This window comes from Trematomus bernacchii, unplaced genomic scaffold (assembly GCF_902827165.1).
Source record: "Trematomus bernacchii unplaced genomic scaffold, fTreBer1.1, whole genome shotgun sequence".
NCBI lineage: Eukaryota > Metazoa > Chordata > Actinopteri > Perciformes > Nototheniidae > Trematomus > Trematomus bernacchii.
Window position 1 is genome coordinate 493,123 of NW_022987560.1, and position 21,674 is coordinate 514,796.

Consider the following 21,674-nt stretch of genomic DNA (forward strand, 5'->3'; position numbering starts at 1 on the left):
CCCATGATGAAGTCATCACAGAGAGCCCATGATGAAGTCATCACAGAGAGCCCATGATGAAGTCATCACAGAGAGCCCATGATGAAGTCGTCACAGAGAGCCCATGATGAAGTCATCACAGAGAGCCCATGATGAAGTCATCACACTGCATCTTGTCAGCTGGGAAACGTTGCATAGTCACTGAGTTCTGACCGTTGTCTTAAATCTCACAGTCAATCAAAGTTTATTTATGAAGTCTAATATCACACATTCTACATTTGTCTCAGTGGGCTTTACAGTTTGTACAGAATATGAATAGGACCCCCTCTGGCCTTGGACCCTCACATCGGGGTGACTTCCCGTTTCGCCCCTTCCCAATTCGGCCCTAAATTATTCCCATCTCGCCCCGTTTAGGCCACATGAGAAATGATACTTGTTTTGCTTGGTCGTGGGTCTTAGGGTTAGACTTCATAGATCTAATGATGCATCCCATGAAGCATTGCATGAAGTCTGTTGACGAATCAGAGGCTGTTGTTGGGGCTGCACGGGACAGGGGACGACATTTGGAATAAACCTCACATCGGACAAGGAAACACCCCGAAAGAAACCCCCCAGTTAATGGAGAAACCCCCCAGTTAATGGAGAAACCCCCCAGTTAATGGAGAAACCCCCCAGTTAATGGAGAAACCCCCCAGTTAATGGAGAAACCCCCCAGTTAATGGAGAAACCCCCCAGTTAAAGAGTCTCTTTTTGTTGGAGCCACATCGATCCTACCTGGCTCTGACACTGATCAATGGCCTGATCACCCCCCCATGATGACTCCAGTGTTTAGCTCCAATCAAAGGAATGGTGGAACATCAAAGCATTTCACTTAAATACAGCTTCAGAGTCCACTGTAATTGTGAATTGTTGAATACATGAATTTGCATATCGTACGCTGGCTTCAGGGTGTGTGTGTGTGTGTGTGTGTGTGTGTGTGTGTGTGTGTGTGTGTGTTGCAGTGTGTCATAGAAACAAACATGCATCACATTAATGTGTAATTCAGCTTCAGATGGATGTAGAGGTGCAGTCTATCTGACAGAAAACCTCCTGAAATGCTTCCCCCCCCCCCCTCTGTGTGTCGGTGCTGAGGCGGTGTTTCCTGCAGGAGACCTTATCCGTTTCTCTGAGATGAGGAAATGTTTCGGTGCTCAGTTATCTCTGCTCTGTTCTGTGGAGAACACGAGCATCACTCAGCACCACGGCCAAAGGAGACAACTCAATTTCAGGGAGGGGCAGTGACTGTCTGTGTTGTGTGTGTGTGTGTGTGTGTGTGTGTGTTGTGTGTGTGTGTGTGTGTGTGTGTGTGTGTGTGGTGGTGTGTGTGTGTGGTGTGTTGTGTGTGTGTTGTGTGTTGTGTGTGTGTTGTGTGTGTGTGTGTGTGTGTGTGTGTGTGTGTGTGTGTGTGTGTGTGTGTGTGTGTGTGTTGTGTGTGTGTGTGTCTGTGTGTGTGTGTGTGTGTGTGTGTGTGTGTGGTGTGTGTGTGTGGGTGTGTGTGTGTGTGTGTGTGTGTGTAGTGTGTGTGTGTGTGGTGTGTGTGTGTGTGTGTGCTGTGTGTGTGTGTGTGTGTGTGTGTGTGTGTGTGTGTGTGTGATGTGTGTGTGTGTGTGTGTGTGTGTGTGGTGTGTGTGTGTGTGTGTGTGTGTGTGTGGTGTGTGTGTGTAGTGTGTGTGTGTGTGTGATGTGTGTGTGTGTGTGTGTGTGGGTGTGTGTGTGTGTGTGTGTGTGTGTGTGTGTGTGTGTGTGTGTGTGTGTGTGTGTGTGTGTGTGTGTGTGTGTGTGTGTGTGTGTGTGTGTGTGTGTGGGTGTGTGTGTGTGTGTGTGTGTGTGTGTGTGTGTGTGTGTGTGTGTGTGTGTGTGTGTGTGTGTGGAGACAGACCCCTACAAAGCTAATCCTTTTTAAATGTAGTTTGTCACGTCGATCAGCAGAACACGTTTTCTCAGTTTTTCTCAAAATGTGTTAATTATTATTTTCTTAACTGATGAGATTTTTCACAGTTTTTTCTGTGTTTGTTACGATTATCCTAAAAAAATAACAATAGTAACAATAACTGTTTGTTTTTACATCAACATGTTTACAGTTTTTTCTAGAGCATGTACATTAAAACACAATGATGGCCTTTCTGCACATTGTGAAACACCATGTGATGGTTCAGTGAGTGTGTCTGTGTGGTGTGTCACATATGGTGTGTTTGGCCTACATGCAGAGAGGGTGATAACAATAATTGATAAGCTGTTGCTCAGACACCAGAGGGGGGGGGGGGGGGAGGAGCAGATATTATACTAACTGTAGAGAGAGAGGATGCTGCACACAGAGAGATTTATAGTATACAGATACTGAGAGTACACACAGTACACACAGTACATGTTAAGGGTTGTTGCACACCATGAACACACTCTTTTATTCTCCCCATTACCTTAGAGAAATGTGTGTCTCTCATACGGGAGATGTGTGCAGAGAAGCCAGAGGAGTAAACTGTACTGCATGCACACAGTGATAAATGCATTTTAACCTCCTGCATATCATCACTTTTGGATGCGTTTGCAATGGTAACAAATGTTAAAAAAAAACTGCACATTTGAGCACATAACGTGTAACTCTGCAGGGATATCTCAACCCTTATCACCATCACATTTATATCAGATTAGATATCACAAAGAAAGGAACAACATTGCCTTTATTGGAGATTGTAAACACAAGATATCCACTGGGGAAATCGCAAACAACTTGTTTTTTAAATTAGAGGGAATCTTTCGCATAAGTCCATTTTGTATTTGTGCTCGAAAGCTGCCTCTATGGTGATCAGAGGAAACACTGACGCTTTTAAGCTCAGGAGGAAAAATACATGTAAAATGACATAGTAGAAAGATATAGTTTGAGTACTGTGGCGCTGATCTTGTTTCCAAGATGTATCAATTCTCTGGAGAACATGAAAACCAAGCTGTCTCTGCCGTCTGACGCTCTGCTTGATTCTCAGATTTCTGCAGTAATTATACCGTTTTTTGAGGAACAGAAATATTGTTTTCTGGCATCACTTTAACATTTTACGGGGAAAATCTGCATTGAATTTCCCTCGTCTGCCTCATCTGTCCTCAAAGCATTCCTGGTTTGTTTTTAGTTTTAGTTCGCTGCTTTTCCCTTTGTTGATCCTGCTCGTTAAAGTGTTTGTTTGGAACAGCTTTTATTTAATAAAGCTCTTTGTTTACGCCTTTAAACCCCAAGTCTTTTCATTCTGCATGTGGGTCCTGATTACCGTCTCCTGACAGTTACAGAAAATGTTGCTGAAAATGTAATAGTGTAGTATGTAGTAAGTCAAAATGTTGAAAAAAGTCACATAAATATTGTCAAATGTCCAGTATGTCACACAAAATCAGTGAAATGTCATACTTTAATATGTCAGGAAATATCATACAAATAATGGCTTTTTTTAATGTCAAACTATTTCAAAAATGATCCTTAAATATGAAACTACGTCACCAAAATACAAAGAATTGTCATGGTATAGTAATACAGTAGAATAGTAGACAATACTGCTTTCTGCCAACAATCCATTTTAATAAATAACACCAACGTGTTGTTCAGAAATATTGAATATAAGAACTCTGACCAAAAGTTATTATTTAAAAACACTGCCTGTTGATTAAGTTTTAATTAATCTATTGAGTTTAAACTGGATGAAAAGTGTCAGGGGAACCTCTGTGTTTTAAATATTGGAAGTTATTATTGAACCAATTACACAGCTGAAGGCTTTCCACAGGTTTCAAATCACTGACCTTGGTAAATATTAAAAGTTTCTGGATCTCCCAAGATATTTCTAATCCTCAGTAACCCCCAAAATATCATTAATTACAGAAAAAATACACCGGACAAAAAAGTTAGAAAAAGGGCAATTTTATTTAAAGCACTTACATATAAAAATATGATCGATTTGAGTCACCAATAATAAATAGAGTGCCTGACGTTCCCCAGGCCTGTCGGTACAATCAGTACAATCAATATAATCAATATCCAGTTTCACAATACAGCAAAGGCACTAGCATCAACCACAATCAACAACAAGTCAATGAGGGGGGTCACACACACCTTCACTCCCGCCTTCTTCGGTGGAAATGATACCAGACCCTTCTCCACTTGCCTTTTGTCCAAATGCTCGTGGAAAACAACAAAATAACCAGACAATGTGATGGAAATAAAAATATCTAAATCAAAGTGAGAATGAAAGATTGGCAACTTTTCATTTATTTGAGCTAAAAAAGTCAAGTTAAGGACCTTAGAACATTTGGATTATCCTCTGGGGAGCCTGAATATGCACTGAAATGTTCAAATGTTTTAAAAGAAGTGAGGCCTCAAACTTGTATTTATTGGAGTTAAACAAGGTGCATTTGAGGACCCTAAAAATGTGGGATCATCCTCTGGAGAGCTTGATTACAAACTGAAAAGAGGCCCCACAGATTTAACTACTTGAGATAAAAAAGTTAATTGAAGGACCTTAGAACATTTGGATTATCCCCTGGGGAGCTTGAATATACACTGAAATGTTCAAATGTTTTAAAAGAAGTGAGGCATCAAACTTGTATTTATTGGAGTTAAACAAGGTGCATTTGAGGACCCTAAAAATGTGGGATCAAGAGGCCCCACAGATTTAACTACTATAAAAAAGTTAATTGAAGGACCTTAGAACATTTGGATTACCCTGTGGGGAGCCTGAACATACTCTGAAATGTTTAAATACGGACAATAACTTCAAAGTAAATGGAAGTGAGAATTGAGGACCCACATTTTCATTTATTTGAGCTAAAAAAAGTCAAGTTTAGGACCTTAACACATTTGGAATATCCTCTGGGGAGCTTGAATTTGCACTGGAATGTTTCAATGTTTCCAATAATTACAATATGAATAGAAGTGAGGCCTCAAACTTCTATTTATTTGAGTTAAAAAAGGTACATTTGAGGACCCTAAACATGTGGGATCATCCTCTGGGGAGCTTGACTAAACACCGAAATGTTTAAATACGGCCAATAACTTAAATATAGATGACATTTAGAAGAGAGGCCCCACATATTTAACTATTTAAGCTAAAAGTTAAGAACATTTGGATTATCCTCTGGGGAGATTGAATATACATTGAAATGTTTAAATATCAATAATAACCTTTATATAACATATTTGTACTAGTTTTCAGGGGCCAATGTTTTGGTTAATCAAGTTGTAATCTCACAGCAGCTCTAGACAAAAGGGAGATTCACCAAAATGATCAAATCAATGGTGGCTCAGATGATAACGTTCAGATAACTCCACAAAAAGACAAAAAGAAATACATTACTTTAAAAACTATGAAATTATGAGGATTAAAGTCCAACTGAAATTAGATTTTCGTTTTCTTTCAACTCCTTTGTTTTCTAATTAACACTAAAAGTAATTATATAAATTCAAAGATGTATTTAAATGCAGTTTTCAGCATTTATTACCCAATATCTTTTGTTTTGTTGACTGACAAAACAAACTATTTAAAGCTTGGTATTTGGGAAACTGGGATGAACGTTTACCACCTGTTTCTGAAATGTTAGAAATCAAACTATTTATGGATTATATAATCTGCAGATTAATCATTTAAAGAAATAGCGTCGATTAAAACGTTGTTCCAATTAACCAATTACTGTTACCAAACTATTCATAGAAAAAGTTGAATAGCATTTTGCATTTAAACTGCAGCTAACGTTCATCAGAGTATTATTTCAACTTAATTTAAGAGTTTTATAGTAGGTATATCATTATAATTATAAAATGGTTATAGTTGTTTATCCTTGGCTTGTAATCTACTGATATACAACATACTAATGATTGGCATTTTTATACTAGTTTGGAGGCTAAATAAGCGTTTTTGTAAATAAAAAACTACTTTTGATTATCTGAGTTTTCCATTTCAGTTGGACTTGGACAAAATAAAAGAATATCAGTAGATGGCGCACATTTATCCAGTGATTCAGACACATTAAAGCTGCAACAGAATACAGTTAAATAAAGCTTCTGCTCCTTATCCGGGTGTAATTCAGAGCTAATAGAGCTGGTCCCAAACAGTAAAGATATATATAGTTTTATCTTTAATAGATATTTACTGCTTTCAGGCGGAGGGATGGTTCATGGAAAGAAAATATGAAAAATCACTTTCTTTTTATGTGAGGACACGTAGTGCAACTCTTTACATGCAAGCAAAGCGAGGAGGACGTTGACAACAATCAGCAGTAAACACACACACACACACACACACACACACACACACACACACACACACACACACACACACACACACACACACACACACACACACACTCATTCCTGAAGCTCACAGAGATTATTCACCCGGGACAAAAATGCATTTTCTTTCAAAAAGGAGGTCAGAAATTATAAACGAAGGAAAAAAATAAGTTTGTAAAGTCGTAATCAAAACATTGTTAATGCCAATGTTTGTTATCATTGGTTTTGATTTACACTTGAGAGAGAACAGAAATATTAAATATGTCAGTAAATACCATGGAGAGTGATAAGGCTTATCTCCACTTCGACTGGCCCTTAGAAACGTCGTCTTCCCCCTTAAATCTTCCCGACATCCGGACAGAAAAAGCCCTGATTGTCAGAACAAGTTGTACCAATTATTCCCGGCGTTAAAGCTAGTCCGTCTTCTTCTTCTCAGTCCTTTTGTGAACGACAATCCTTCCCGTTATCTCTTCGACTGGAGAATGAATGCACAGGAGCCCGAGATTGTCCACAAAGGGCTGTAAAGCTTTACCGTCTTTTTAACCGTCTTTGTTAGCGTCCTCGCAGCTAACGGTTTCCGCGGCGGCGCAGCGTTAGCACGTGTCAGACGGACTCGCGGTTTTTGACGTCTTTTTTCCGTCTCTCTAGATGTTTCTCTGAGCCGTGAGGTACTTCAGCGCCGCCGAGCCGTATTTCCTGGACAGATCCTGGTGAAACTCTTCCTTCAGCGTGTTCAGGCAGTTGCGGTAACTCGAGCTGGAGCGAAACTTTGAGATGTCGAAGCTCGGAGCGTGCGGCATGTGGATCATGAAGGCGTTCGGCAGCACCATCAGTTCGTACTCCTGAGAAAACAGAAGGGAATTATGAAACATGGGTTAGGTTTTTTTTTTTTTTACAGGATGAGTGGGGGAAAAAAGACATTCAAGATTTCATGACACCAAGAAATTAATTGGCAACAAAATTCGACTTAAAGGTGGGGTAGGTAAGTTTGAGAAACCGGCTCGAGATACTCTTAACATCCCGATAGCAATGAATATCTTAAGTGCTTTGAAATAAAATCCATAAAAAATGTCATCTGTGGAAGCCGTAGTACTGTAAAAAGCACGACCAATCATTTCAGCCGGGCCGGCTAAAATAACTGGATGGCCTACCTGCCTGTCAGCCTTCCATCTGGGCACAAACTTATCTCGTGCCCTCATTGGTCATGTGCGCGTTCGTGTGTGTTGGAGGAGGGGCTCTGTAAGGAAGTGGAAGATTTCTTCCGGCTGTGTATTTTCAAATTCTAGCGATCTCGAGCTGGTTTCTCCAAAATTACCTACCCCACCTTTAAATGAGTAAAGACTAAAGGGAACAGCAGAAGAAGACAGAAAACACATTCAAACCAACCAACCAAGTTATTCCAGAACACTTCTTGTTATGGACGATGTTTTAAACTAGAGCTAGAGTTGGCCCCAATCAGCAAGTATATCTTTAACATTATTGGATTTTTACAGATGGATAAATAAGGAAAGAAAACTGAAGAATTGACTTATTTTCGTACCTGTGCGTCCAGCTCCAGGACGTGCGACACCTTGTTCCAGCCGAAGCCCACGAAGCGCTGGTCGTATTCTGGACAGTCCTTCCTCACCACCACGTACGGCTCGAAGTCCGCCTCCCACTCCACTCGGTACGGCGTGGTGGCCGTCCGCCATTTGGCGTAATCTGTCGGAGCGTGACCTTTGGGCCACACGTGATACCTGGAGCAGAGGGAAATCAGTAAGTTATTCAACTGTACCTCTGCCACATCATAAGACACTATGCATTACATTAATGCACACAAAATGTACAACAATATCTGTTTTATTTTTTTTATTACTGACGATTTTTATTCCATATTTTATTCCATTTTATTCCATTCCATTTCTATGTAAATACTGTTATATTTTACTATATTTTTTGTTTATTATTTATATTTTTCTAGTTCTTTAAGTAAAATTCCTCGTATGTGTCAACCTACCTGGTAATAAACCTGATTCTGATTCTGTAACCACTGGCTGACTTTTAGTTTCTCTCTGCTGATTTGATGCTGATTTGATCGTGTTTTTAGTACCTGAAGGTGTAGAGAGTCCCCATGTCCAGCATGGAGAGCAGCTCAGCTTTGGATTTGGGGAAAGAGAGACGGTACCGGAGCGTCTCGAAGGCCGGGACCACCAGAGCCTTCTTAGTGTGAGCCATGTCCATCTGCACCACCGAGCGCCTGCAGAAACACAGGGTTACTACAACAGATCCAGAACCAGGACTGAACCAGGACTGAAACCAGAACCAGGACTGAACCAGGACTGAAACCAGAACCAGGACTGAACCAAGTTTCATACTTGTTATGCAATTTAGACGGAAGGGAATTTTTCTCATTATGTTAGATAGATAGAACAGGACAACAATCGGGGACTAAATGATCAATAATGCCTCCTTATATTTAAGGAATCTTAAAGTACTTCTACTTTTACTCAAGTACAAGATCTGAATACTTATTCCACCTCTGCTGTTACATTTATAGATTTTTCAGATTCATCATATCCATTTAGGAAATGCTGTTATACTTTAAACTACCCAACAGTTAAGCAAAACCTGCAGGAAACAGGAAACGCATATTATTGAACATTTCTCGTTTTGGACCATGTTTTAAACTCCTTACATAACCCCAGACAAAAGGACTTGTATTAATTCATAATACAAATCCAAAATCAGAGCCAAAATATGAATAATATATATTCATTTCTGTCAGTGGAGGGTACATATTCTGAACTCTTTCCTCTGGAAAATGAATGTAAAGTATTTATCAGGAGGAAAAAACCAACCGTGTGAAATGAATATCAAGTTGGGCAAACATCCATCGAGGTTTTTCTACAATCCCTGAAATATCTTTCTAACAAAGTAACACACTCCTGAAACCTCTCGAGCATCAAACCCACAGTTTATCGATCTTTCTTCAGTAACCAACGGTACTTTAATGTAGCTTCTGGTCGTACCTGAGGTATTCGTAGAGTCCGTACATGGGCAGGAAGTCAACGTCTGTGAGGAAGACGTAGGGCGTGTTGGCGTTCCTCAGAGCGACGTTCCTCACCAGGTTGACGGGGTAGAACTGGCCCTCTTTGTACACGATGTGGTACCCAACGTTCTTCCGGTTCTTCAGGACCTCGGAGGCCTGAGCGTATCGAAGGAACTGCTGCGCCTCGGCGTCCGACATGTAGAGCGCCAGGCTGATGGGCCCCTCCCAGTGCTTACAGATGGCCTCCAGCATCTGCAGCCTGCACACAAACACACGGTTATCCAGGGACACAAACCTGAACACAGTCTGGTCCTGGTCTTACCCAGGTCATTTACAATTTATTCTTTCTAGGCAGCATCTTAAGCAACGGTTTCAGGGTTTGAGATGCAAGAGAAGCACAATCTCTGAGCTCTTTGACTCTTCGAGGCATCATAAAGAACCCAGGTCATCCAGGGAAATAAACCTGATCTTATCCTGGTCTTACCCAAGTCATTTACAATTGAATTGGTCTTTGCTGCATCTGTTAAACACCTGAACTAGAACATCCATAACATTCACCTGTTGGCAACATACAAATTATTTATCTAATATATCATATTCCAATTACTTGTATATAGACTCTGATTGCACTATTTCTATTCTATTTTATTTGTTTTTATTTGTATTTACTTGCACTATTTGATCTGTTTATCTGTTTTATTGTGTTGCACTGTTGACCTAAGATATTCATTTACATAACTACACTGTAGCTATGCACGAATGACAATAAAAGCCTTGAATCTTGAACCTTGATCTTAGGCAACGGTGTCAGGGTTAGAGATGCAGAGATTGCAGGCGTCATAAAGAACCCGGGTTATCCAGGGAAACAAACCTGATCTTAATTACTAATTAACAATAATAAAATATAAAGCAAGTTATTATATATATACACACACAATAACTGTAGTTCTGGTACCTGTCCATGGAGAGCTGAGCCACCAGCGTGATGTCGGTGTCGTCCTCTGTAGGTGAGTACTCGTACTGCAGGAAGTACAGGTGAACTCTGTGCACGGTGAGGCGCTCCCGCCGGAAATCATAGCACTGATCGTCCTCGTCGAGATCCTCCAGAGCCGCCTGCAGCTGAGGAGAAACCACACAACACAGGGTCAGAGGAAGGGTGTAGACAACTTAAAGGTCTCCTATTATACTATTTTTAGGCATATATTATAGGTCTCAGATATATACAAATATATTAAAAACATGTCTATGAAGTGTTTTGCTCAAAATACCAAACAGATCACCCATTCTAGCCTCATACCCCTCTATTTCAGCCTGTTACTAAAGTGCTGATTCTGGGTCTAAAGCTGCCGTGATTAAACTCCATATCATGTTCAAAGCCACTTCAAGGATCATTTCTGAAACAGCATGGAGCTCAAACGCTTTCTCTCTCTCAGGTTTACCACAAGGTGAGTTCCTTTTTATTTCCAGCTTCTTTACACATGCTCTCTCCAGTACAGGTTAGCTCTGAGTGTTAGCGATGCTTGCTAATGTAAACAAAGACCATATGACTTCCAGAACACGTCGCTCATTGTTTTTGATACAGCAACGTTTCTGATAGGACCGTGGGTCTAAAGCCCGCCCACATTTCTGATATTACGTCATATCGGACGCAAATCTGGATCAGCTCCATTGTTCCTCCGTTTTTAGAGATGTGGGTACGGAGGAAAAGTGAGAAGGTTTTATTTTCTGACACTTTGTGAGTCTTCTGACACCGGGGACACATATTTACGTATAAAAGACATCAAAAAGTGCATTTTGTATGATAGGAGACCTTTAAGATGTTGTGTGTTGATTTTAAGAAAAAGTCAAAATGTGGAGGTTTTCAGATAAATTCAGCATTTCTGAAAAAGTCAGAATTTGGAGAAAGAAGTAATTATGAGACTTGCAGAAAAAAATCTGAATTTTTCTGAAAGTCAGGACTTTGAGAAAATAAATCCGAAATGTTTTATTTCAAGAAAGATCCAAAATTCTGAGGTTTTCTGAAAAGGCCGTAATTTAGAGATTTTCTTGAAAATTCATCATTTTAGGAAAACTCAGCAATTTGGGAGTAATTATGAGATTTGCAGAAAAAAGTCAGAAAAAGTGTGTACCTTCACGCTCTCGGGGCTCGCCTGGCTCGGGCAGCCGAACAGTTCTCGTCTCAGCAGGTTCCCGTCGTACTCCAGGAAAGTGAGGTAGAGATTCCTGAAGAACTCCACATGTTTGTTCTTCACTCGCAGCTTCTTCGGAGAGTTCCAGTGGATCACCTGAATACACACACACACTTTTACTACACACACCAACACTGTTGCTACCAGAGATGGCAAAAATACACACATCCTTTACTCAAGTAGAAGTAAAGATACTCGTGTTTAAAAATACTCTGGTAAAAGTAGAAGTACTGACTAAACTTCTTTACTCAAGTAAAAGTAAAGAAGTACTTTGAAATGTACTTCAGTAAAAAGTACCGATAACTACCATCTGTTTTAACCAGTTGAGCCCTGAGCCTGTTTTTCAGGCCTCAGGCTCGAAAAGGACATTCCCAGAACAAATGACTATATCTTCACTTCTAAAAGGGTTAAATTAATAATCTTGTTTCTCAAAGCAAGGTTACATCTGTGAGTTGGATGTAGAAAAGTCAGAATCAATATAGATGTTTTTATTTTAAAGTAAATTCAGATTGAACATAGTAAAACAAATTAAATTATAGTGTCCGTCCAAAAAAAAAACATTACTTATAGGATAGGAGACTAAAAGCTTTAGGAATCCAAACTATAACAAAATAAGTACCCTGTATCAAGATTGATGCAAAACAAGTTACATTTGACCTTTTTAGAGAGATTTAGAAAAAGAAACCACTTCTGGGGTCATTTGGGTGGATTTTCCATATCTCTGACCCCCTTGGTCGATTTTGATGATTGACACCTCTTTTTAACCGTCAGAGCCAATAGAATCGAGGGGAAGTTCCTAAAATCCACACTCTCGTAGCAGCTAATATGAAATCTCCGTTATTGACATAAAAATGGAAGGATGGATTATCAGTAATCATTTCAAAGTGACAGACACATTGGATTAACCTTCAGCAGCGTTTTTATCGTTTTGATGCCATTGAACACAACTTTTGATCAGAACAACAGCATAGTTAAGAATTTCTCCCGTGTTTGCTCCGTAATGCTACGTGGTGTGATGTCTGGTTTTGCTACCCATGTCGCGAGTTCTGATCGCTCAGTGATTATAATAATACCTATAGAATCTGTGGAATCTCAGTTTGCTAATCGATATCTTGTTTGTGCAAATCCGATAAGTAATAAGGGTATTTTACCGTGAGTTCTGTGCTAATTGCGTTAGCATTTTTTCGCTCAGGGCTAATTCAGAGCCTTTGTTTTTACTCATTTGTTTCGTTTAGCTAAACATGGTTAATATTGTCTGAAAGCATGTTTGGAAAATGTAAGAAGTAGAAAGTACAGGTATTTGGGTTCAACATGTAAGAAGTAGAAAGTACAGGTATTTGTGTTCAACATGTAAGAAGTAGAAAGTACAGGTATTTGTGTTCAACATGTAAGAAGTAGAAAGTACAGGTATTTGAGTTCAACATGTAAGAAGTAGAAAGTACAGGTATTTGAGTTCAACATGTAAGAAGTAGAAAGTACAGGTATTTGAGTTCAACATGTAAGAAGTAGAAAGTACAGGTATTTGTTTTCAACATGTAAGAAGTAGAAAGTACAGGTATTTGTGTTCAACATGTAAGAAGTAGAAAGTACAGGTATTTGTGTTCAACATGTAAGAAGTAGAAAGTACAGGTATTTGGGTTCAACATGGAAGAAGTCAAAGTAAAAAGTCGTCAGCAAAATAAGTCGTGGAGTAAAGTACTGATACCAGAAACATGCACTTACCACCTCTGTGTGTGTGTGTGTGTGTGTGTGTGTGTGTGTGTGTGTGTGTGTGTGTGTGTGTGTGTGTGTGTGTGTGTGTGTGTGTGTGTGTACCTTGAGGTCTGACACCTCTGTGTAGCACTGCTCGGAGCGAGTGTGGTCCGACAGCTGAACGTTCCAGAAACACGGCAGCTGGTGCACCAGGACGGGGTTCTGCTTTATGAAGGCGTTGAAGATGTCCTGCACACACACACACACACACAACTTTTAACACACAGTTTTAAACCACACACAGCTCTATTTATCCTGCACTTTGCTCTCATACACACACACACACACACACACACACACACACACACACACACACACACACACACACACACACACACACACACACACACACACAGCTCTTTGACTCTTGAAGGCATCATAAATAAAAATATCCTCTTTTTTGCCGGTTTCCTGGCAACCTCAGATTTTATTATATTATTATATGTATTTCACAGAGCTGTGGGATGGTTAACAAAGACAGGCCCTCTGTGCATGTCACATTGTGCATTTTGAAATACAAGGTCGCCGCTGGAGCTCAGATCAAAGAGAGAGGATGGATTCATAATGTACACTGAGAGGAAAGACATCATGGAGGACAGACAAATCATTTATTCAGCTCCTGAGTGTATATTCCTTTAAAGAACACTTTTGTATCAGTATTGACATCTTTATGTGCAGGTGATCATGTAAACACAACCCGACGTGAGAAAAGCTGATCAAACCACACTTATTGGACCCAGAAGATCTAAAGATCTGTTGTTTTTCATCAGTTAAAATATATTTCTTTCCCTCTGTGTTTTGGGCCTCTGAGGGTAAAGAACAGACTGTATGCAGACTCGCATTGTGATCAAAAGATAAACAAATCACTCATCAGGAATTAGCTGGTGTTTTACGAGTAGGTTAGACTCCAGGTTAGAGGAAATGCTAATTGTTTAATCCTGTATGTCTCATAAAGCCAAGGAAAACATCATTTCTTAAGGATAAAAACAGTAAAAAGTTTTAAATGTGAAAGCTTATTATTGACCTTAGAAATCATGGTTTGAAAAAAGGATCTCTAGGAAAGTCAAATGAGGTTTAAAGTAGAATTTAATTTTAGATTTATTTGTCAAATTTGTTTACCTTTTTAACTTAGTCTTGTCTTTTTATCTACAATGAATGTCTGCGTTTGATACAGGCAACAAACTACAGGCTTTAATGGATGCATGGGTTTATAAGAGTACAAAATAAACTGCAATGAATAAAGACTTAAACTGAGTTTCTTTATTCAACTCTATCATGCTGCTCTGTTGGAGCTGCTGTGAACATGACAATACAACCTTGAAACTGTAAAAGAACAATATTATGCTGATTTACTTACTTTAAGAATAACACTGAGTGATTATTACTTGCTCATGTTTATCTCTATTGACTGGCTTTCACGTCTTTGCTAAGCTTGGGAAAAGTCCTTATTGAGAAGATGTGTTGCAGTGTTGTTATTGAAGCTCTCTGTGCACCAACAGTATGACCTCCAACTTCTGTGAACTGAGAACATCTTCATTCTGCCTCCCTAAAACCTCCAGAATGCTCCTTTGTTACCGGCAAGCTTCACCCCACCTTTCTCCTCTCTCTCTCTCTGTGTTTAAATATGCAACCCAAACTCTACTCTTCCTCTTCCACTCTGCAGACAGGATGCTCTCCGTGTGACTGACTGAACTTCTTGCAACAATAAAATACAACAAAGACAACTGAATGGTTTGATTCACATTTGATACATAAATTCCCACCACAAAACTCAGGTGGATTCCACTTATTAAAGTAAAGGGCTTTGGATGAGAGCATCATCTACAGGTAAGTGTGCAGTTCCTCTCACCTGGTCGGCCAGAGACGTACTGAGCATGCTCATCAGCTCTCTTTCTGCCGTCAGCCTCCACATCTGCTCCCAGCCGAGCCTCCTCAGACGCTCCAGGTACAGGAGGATCACGCCTGCAGGAAATACATCACAACATGGTGTTATCTAAAGGAACCAGTGGGAGACGGTGACTCAAGGTCATGAACCAGCTGGAACTGGAAATGTGGCGTCACTTTTTAAAGTCAACTTTGAGGAAAAGTTACCGGTGTTGAATCCTCGTCCGAGTGCAGGCCAGGGTTTGTGGTTCTTCCAGAGGTTCCCCAGGTACCAATCACTCTGGTTCTCCACCAGACCAATCACCTGCTTATCTGCACACACACACACACACACACACATAATATGCACATATTGTTTAGGATAATCATAACGAAGAAAGAAAAAAGCGGTGAAAAATCTCATCATTTAAGAAAAATAAATTAACACATTTTTAAAAAACTGCGAAAACTTGTTCTGCTAATCACACACACACACACACACACACACACACACACACACACACACACACACACACACACACACACACACACACACACACACACACACACACACACTTCAGGCATGTTGGACAACCGCTCGTTGGGAATGCAAATGAAGTAAAGCTAATATAATAAATACTAAAAACACATTAACACATTTATAAAAACCGATATGACATTGTCGTTTTAAATGGCCTTCGTCTCACCGGTGTGAACTTCCTGAAGATGCCCCACAGCTCGGCGATGTCGGTGGCGAAGGTGATGTCGGTGTCGAGGACGATGACCTTGGAGAGGTCGGAGGGCAAAGCTTTGGTGAGCGTCAGCTTCATCAAGCCGTAAATACCTGAGTAATGTTTGTTGGGTATCCACGACACCTCGGACTGCAACAACAAGAGGAGAGGAAAGAAAACACATTTTGATTAACATTTTGTCATTGAAGTGACTGCCATTTTGTATATGTGTGCATATGTATACATGTGTCTGTTGATTATGTATATATAGGATATACATATTTCTATACATATTTTTATATATATTTGTATTTTTGTATTCGGGATTGTGGGAAACGGTATTTAGATCTCTCTGTCTGTACACACAAACTGAAAGGTCACAATAAAGGTGACTCTGACTTTGATTTTGATTCGTTACCTTCTTAACGTGACTGGGAGCCACAGTGTCCATTGAGAATGAGCAGAAATCAACATAGGCAGACACGGGGAAACGTGTGTGTGTGTGTCATCAATGTTTTCAGTATATTATCTAGTTTTAAAAGCAGGTCTAAAGAAGAGTTCTCAAGATGAGCTGGGGCCTCTTTAAGACACAAGATAAATCTGCAGATATAAATATGAAATCCCCAAGTTCCCATATACATTGATGTGAGAGGAGCGGCTACCCAAAAAGGGGTAAGTTATCTAAACAGTAAGACCACGTGCAGAAAAGAATATTCTGGAAAAACATGGTAGAAAAGATGTCCTCAAATTAACTAAATATAACCTCGATATGCAAATTGAAATATCAAATACTGTTCTAAAAATATCTCACCCAACTTGACACAGGATTCGAAAACATTCACCAACTTGACGACACTCAGAAATATCAAATGTATTCATTTCAAAAAGCCCCGCAAACACAAAATGCTGCACAAAGCCATCTGTTTCCAGGGGACACTAAAAAGTGCTGCACACGGCAGGGATCCAGCATTCATGATGTTATAGTGGATATTATTATAATCTGTAGATGTACTTTTTTCTGTTGTTTCGGCCCCTGAGTGTGACTTCATTGAGACGTGAAAACACGTTTTATTGTGTATTTATTTGTAGGTTTTGGAGCGGGTTTGAGTTGTTTTGCTGTAATTTTTTAAGTGGGGATGTTATATAAAACCTGTTTTTGTATACGCTATGCTTTCTTCCCTCCGCTTTCAACAGTTTTTTTGTACCCTGTGTGTATAAATTGTCTGTATTATAGTTAATAGTAGAATAAAATAATGATGTGTTTTTGCGAGTTAGTCAGCCTTAGCCTTGTTTCTGAAGCTGTTTCTCCTAATGGAAATGTTTGAGCCGTTATAAATCTGTGTAGCAAACAAAAAGCCACATTCAGCATATTTTGGCAAAAGCTCAAAGTGTGTGTTCTCTCCTCTTCTGAATCTGCAAAAAAATATATTTTAATTAATTCTCTTGATTCAGAGTAATTAGATCTGCATAAGTGCATCATCTGCAAATATAATCCTCTTACAGTCGCCTCGGTTTCTCTCCACTTTAATGTGACTTAATGAAAACTGAAGGGGGGGGGGGGGGGGCTGCAGGTCGGCTGCACAAAGGACTCATTGTTCAGCACAAACACACACACACACACTTATCCAGGCTCGTTGTTCCTTACATCCGCATCAGTCTTGAGAGCCACATTCATCAACTTGACGTTAAAATAAATGATTTGCTGTTTTTCTGCTGAAGTGTCGCTTGACTTTGGAGGAAAGTGTTTCAACAGCTCGTCCGACTCAATTACAGATTGTCGCTGTCAAGTGAAAAGCTTCCACGCACGCACCCCCCCCCCCCCCCCCCCACACACACACACACACAACAGACTAAACTATAAGCAGGGTGTGCAAATCTAAATCAAATATCCTGGTGTCTTTGCTTCACCCTTGCAGTGCATGTTGAAGCACTCAGGAGGGCTTTTAACGTGAAAAGGAATGAAGTTGAATAGAGTGGCGCAGGAATGACTCAGCATTCACTTCCTGTTCCCTCTTTAATGGTTTCCTAAATGTGTTATAGGTTGTAAGCCTGACATAAGGTCTGTGGTTAGTACAAGCTGAAGAGATTTTTATTCTACGACATAACATACGTCAGTAAATACCCCACTGGTGAATTTAAAAACGTTGGTTGCTAACAAGTGTCTAAATAAGACGACTAAACGTCATCACGCGCAACATTAGCCGCCTTTAGCTTAGCGGTGGTGACGTGAAGTCATGTGACCGTGCTGTAGTTCCTTTATAGCCCAACATTAGCCGCTTTTAGCTTAGCGGCGGTGACGGGAAGTCATGTGACCGTGCTGTAGTTCCTTTATAGCCCAACATTAGCCGCTTTTAGCTTAGCGGCGGTGACGGGAAGTCATGTGACCGTGCTGTAGTTCCTTTATAGCCCAACATTAGCCGCCTTTAGCTTAGCGGCGGTGACGTGAAGTCATGTGACCGTGCTGTAGTTCCTTTATAGCCCAACATTAGCCACCTTTAGCTTAGCGGTGCTGACAATATTAATTTCCTGCATTCAGTCGGTGTAAATGGAGATTGAACTGAGGATTGATCCTGCTCAGCTCCTGTAGCAGCAGCTAAATCACTCCTCTGATCTGATAATGTAACGTAGAGCTTTGACCTCCTGTTTCAGATTGTGCGATGCGTCTTTACGCTGCATTGATGTGTGTTTCTCTTTGATGAAGCTGCTCTGAGGTTAATCTCTTCTGTCAGATTTAGAAATACTTTCATCTCCTCACTGCTGCTTCTGGAGGTTTGATATATGACACATCGGATTTGCCTTTCACTGATCTTGTCCTTTTACCTTTGCTAAATGTTTTCCCCATTAGCATTAGCATTAGCTATTCTTCTTGGGGTCAACCTAAACCAATAACCGATCAATTAATTCCTTTGTAATTAATAACACACTTCTATTACAAATAAATAGTAAAGACGAACAAATGACCTTAAATTGTATATTTAACTTTCCAGTGCATACAGTCATTACATTCAAAGGAAGTAGGGCAACACATTTCTCTGCCAAGGGAGATGTTTACTTTACCCTTGTTTACATTTGGTTTGTCTCACCATAGTTTAAAGTGTAGACACAGACACAGTTTAATTATCCTGTGTCAAATTTGTTTTAGGTAACATGAACCGTCTTTCTATCTTGTTTGATTTGAAGTGCCAATGGTGTCTTTGGAGAACGAGTCACTCTTTTAGTCCTATCAAATTCACTGATGTGTGTGTGTGTGTGTGTGTGTGTGTGTGTGGTGTGTGTGTGTGTGTGTGTTGTGTGTGTGTGTGTGCGTGTGTGTGTGTGTGTGTGTGTGTGTGTGTGTGTGTGTGTGTGTGTGTGTGTGTGTGTGTGTGTGTGTGTGTGTGTGTGTGTGTGTGTGTGTGTGTGTGTACCTTGAGTTCGTCTGCATCGTAGAAGCTGACCTGCACCGAGGGAACCATCCAGGACTGGAACAGCGAGCTGAGGATTTGATGTGCCACCGTGTCGGTGATGAAGTGGAAGTGGAGAGGGTTTCTCCTGAGGAACAGAAAGAAAAACACACCACAAGGTCAAGAGGTGATAATGTTGTACTGACACAGCTTCTTCTTATTTACATAGCAGTTTATTGTTTCTGTACTTATATGCATTAGAAATTAAACATCAGTTTTCGTCCTCATATCAGCAGCACATTGAATATGTTTAAATATTTAAAAGCTTGCATTAAAAGGAATAAAAAGTAGAGTTTATTAAGTTAAAATCAAGAGAAGAAGGGAAAGAAATGTGGGAAATGTATCAACATATAAATCCGGAGTATTTCCTGAACAGTGAGTTTTTATTTATTTTATAAATAGGACAGCTGTCTCTTCAGTGTTACAACTAAAAAACTAAATATTAGTAGATCCTTTCTTATAGCGTTGAGAACGGTTTACTTTCATTACTAATTAAACCACATTACTTTGTTTATGATAACATGACATTAATCAGTAAAGCATGTGTCATCTAATAAAATGAATTGCTTTCAGTTTCATGTGATTGCCTCACTGAAATATTTTCATACATTTATTGGGAATTTACTTGTTTTATTCCCTTATTTTTCCACCATTACATCAACTCTAAATATTAACTGAAATACAGACAGTCCATCATTTGACACTTTTTAAATACGGGATTTGGACCTTTTATTGACAGTGTAGGAAAGGGGGAAATAAGGTGATAGAGAGGTAAGATATGACAGTGTTAAATGCATGTGAAAATACTAAAATAACTGAGTAGTCTTGTGTCTAAAGTCCAGGGCGTGAATTGAACTCGGGTCTTTGAGGTTAAATGACGTGCTCTAACCACTCTGCTCCCATTGAAAGTTATTTTTTCCGGATTGAAAGGAAATGATGCTGCCCAGGGTTCTGCAAAACCGATTTATTTTTATTTAAATGTCATCTTTTCATTTTTAGGATATTTCTATCTTTTTCTTTCTCTGGTCCCATTTAGGCAATTCCAAGGCCAGTATAAATAAAGACCTTTTGAGCTTTAAAGAGAGAGAGAAAGGAAGAAAGAAAAATAATTGAAAGGTACTTTATATATTCAGGGACGGAGGAACTACAGTTCAGCATTAAAATATTTTCGGTCAACGGGTACGGAAATGTTTTAAAGTCCTGGTCAAATGGGAGAAATTAGAGTAAAAAATATGTGTTTTTATTGTGGAGCCTAAAATCCATTGATAGCAAAGGGAGGAAGAACGACATCAACATCTTATAATGATAATAATATAAACCTTTTGTTTTATTCCATTCTAAAAACCGAGTTACTTAGGGGGAAATTAATTCATTTTTTCTTTGCATTTTAGGAAATGATATAGTGAAAAACAAAATACATTAAATAACTAGCTTATTATCCACAAATGAGAAAAAAGAAAAGGAAACAATAACAACATTGTTTCTTTTTGCAAGTAAATTTGAGGTTTAAAATGGTCAGACTTTGACCTGACTTTTTACCGGTAACAGTCCAGTAAAGTCGGTAATTTTAAAATATCGACTACTATCAAATGCAGCTAACAGAAATACCGGCTAACAGAAATACTAGCTAACAGAGATACTCGACAACAGAAATATTGCTAATGGAAATAACGACTAACAGAAATACCGGCTAACAGAAATAGCAGCTAACAGAAATAGCAGCTAACAGAAATACCAGCTAATGGAAACAACGACTAACAGAAATACCAGCTAACAGAAATACTGGCCAACATGAATACTAGCTAATGGAAATAACGGCTAACAGATATAGCAGCTAACGGAAACAACGACTAACAGAAATAATGTCTAATGGAAATACCGGCTAACAGAAATACCAGCTAACAGAAATACCGGCTAACAGAAATACCAGCTAACAGAAATTGCAGCTAACGGAAACAACGACTAACACAAATAGTGTCTAATGGAAATACCGGCTAACAGAAAAAGCAGATTAAAGATATAGCAGCTAACGGAGATACCGGCTAACATAAATACCAGCTAATGGATTTAATGGGTAAAGGAAACACTGTCTTTAATGTGTTTGTGACTCACCTGTGAAAGAGGACGGACTTCACCAGCGTGACCACGTCTCTGCTGGCGTTGTGACCGGCACAAACGCACGCTACATGGATCAGCTGCGGAAACAGAGGATGAAAAAGGAGAATCTGAGTTAAACAAGAGCGTTTTTCACTTCATCCGTCTACACTTTTACCCTCTGGGTGTTAAAGCTTTCAGCACATATTCACAGCATCCTTACCTCATCATTATTTTTGGCAGATCCAAATGTCAACAACCAATCTTAACACCTAAAGTTGTGAAAGTCGACTGTGAATC

The 21,674-nt window shown here is 39.6% G+C and overlaps 1 protein-coding gene across 1 annotated transcript in view; it reads right to left on the reverse strand.

Annotated features, from left to right (window-relative positions):
• Positions 1-3,900: 3,900 nt before the first annotated feature.
• Positions 3,901-21,674, reverse strand: part of large2 (LARGE xylosyl- and glucuronyltransferase 2) — a 42,320-nt gene continuing 24,546 nt past the window's right edge. The window contains exons 4-15 of the mRNA XM_034124050.1: positions 21,393-21,475; positions 19,245-19,368; positions 15,819-15,987; positions 15,335-15,442; positions 15,093-15,205; positions 13,307-13,432; positions 11,432-11,587; positions 10,258-10,421; positions 9,283-9,561; positions 8,364-8,510; positions 7,815-8,010; positions 3,901-7,116 (exon numbers count right to left, since the gene is read on the reverse strand). Of these exons, the coding sequence (XP_033979941.1) occupies positions 6,919-7,116; positions 7,815-8,010; positions 8,364-8,510; positions 9,283-9,561; positions 10,258-10,421; positions 11,432-11,587; positions 13,307-13,432; positions 15,093-15,205; positions 15,335-15,442; positions 15,819-15,987; positions 19,245-19,368; positions 21,393-21,475 (1,863 nt within the window). The 3' untranslated portion in view covers positions 3,901-6,918. The remainder of the gene's footprint in view (positions 7,117-7,814; positions 8,011-8,363; positions 8,511-9,282; positions 9,562-10,257; positions 10,422-11,431; positions 11,588-13,306; positions 13,433-15,092; positions 15,206-15,334; positions 15,443-15,818; positions 15,988-19,244; positions 19,369-21,392; positions 21,476-21,674) is intronic.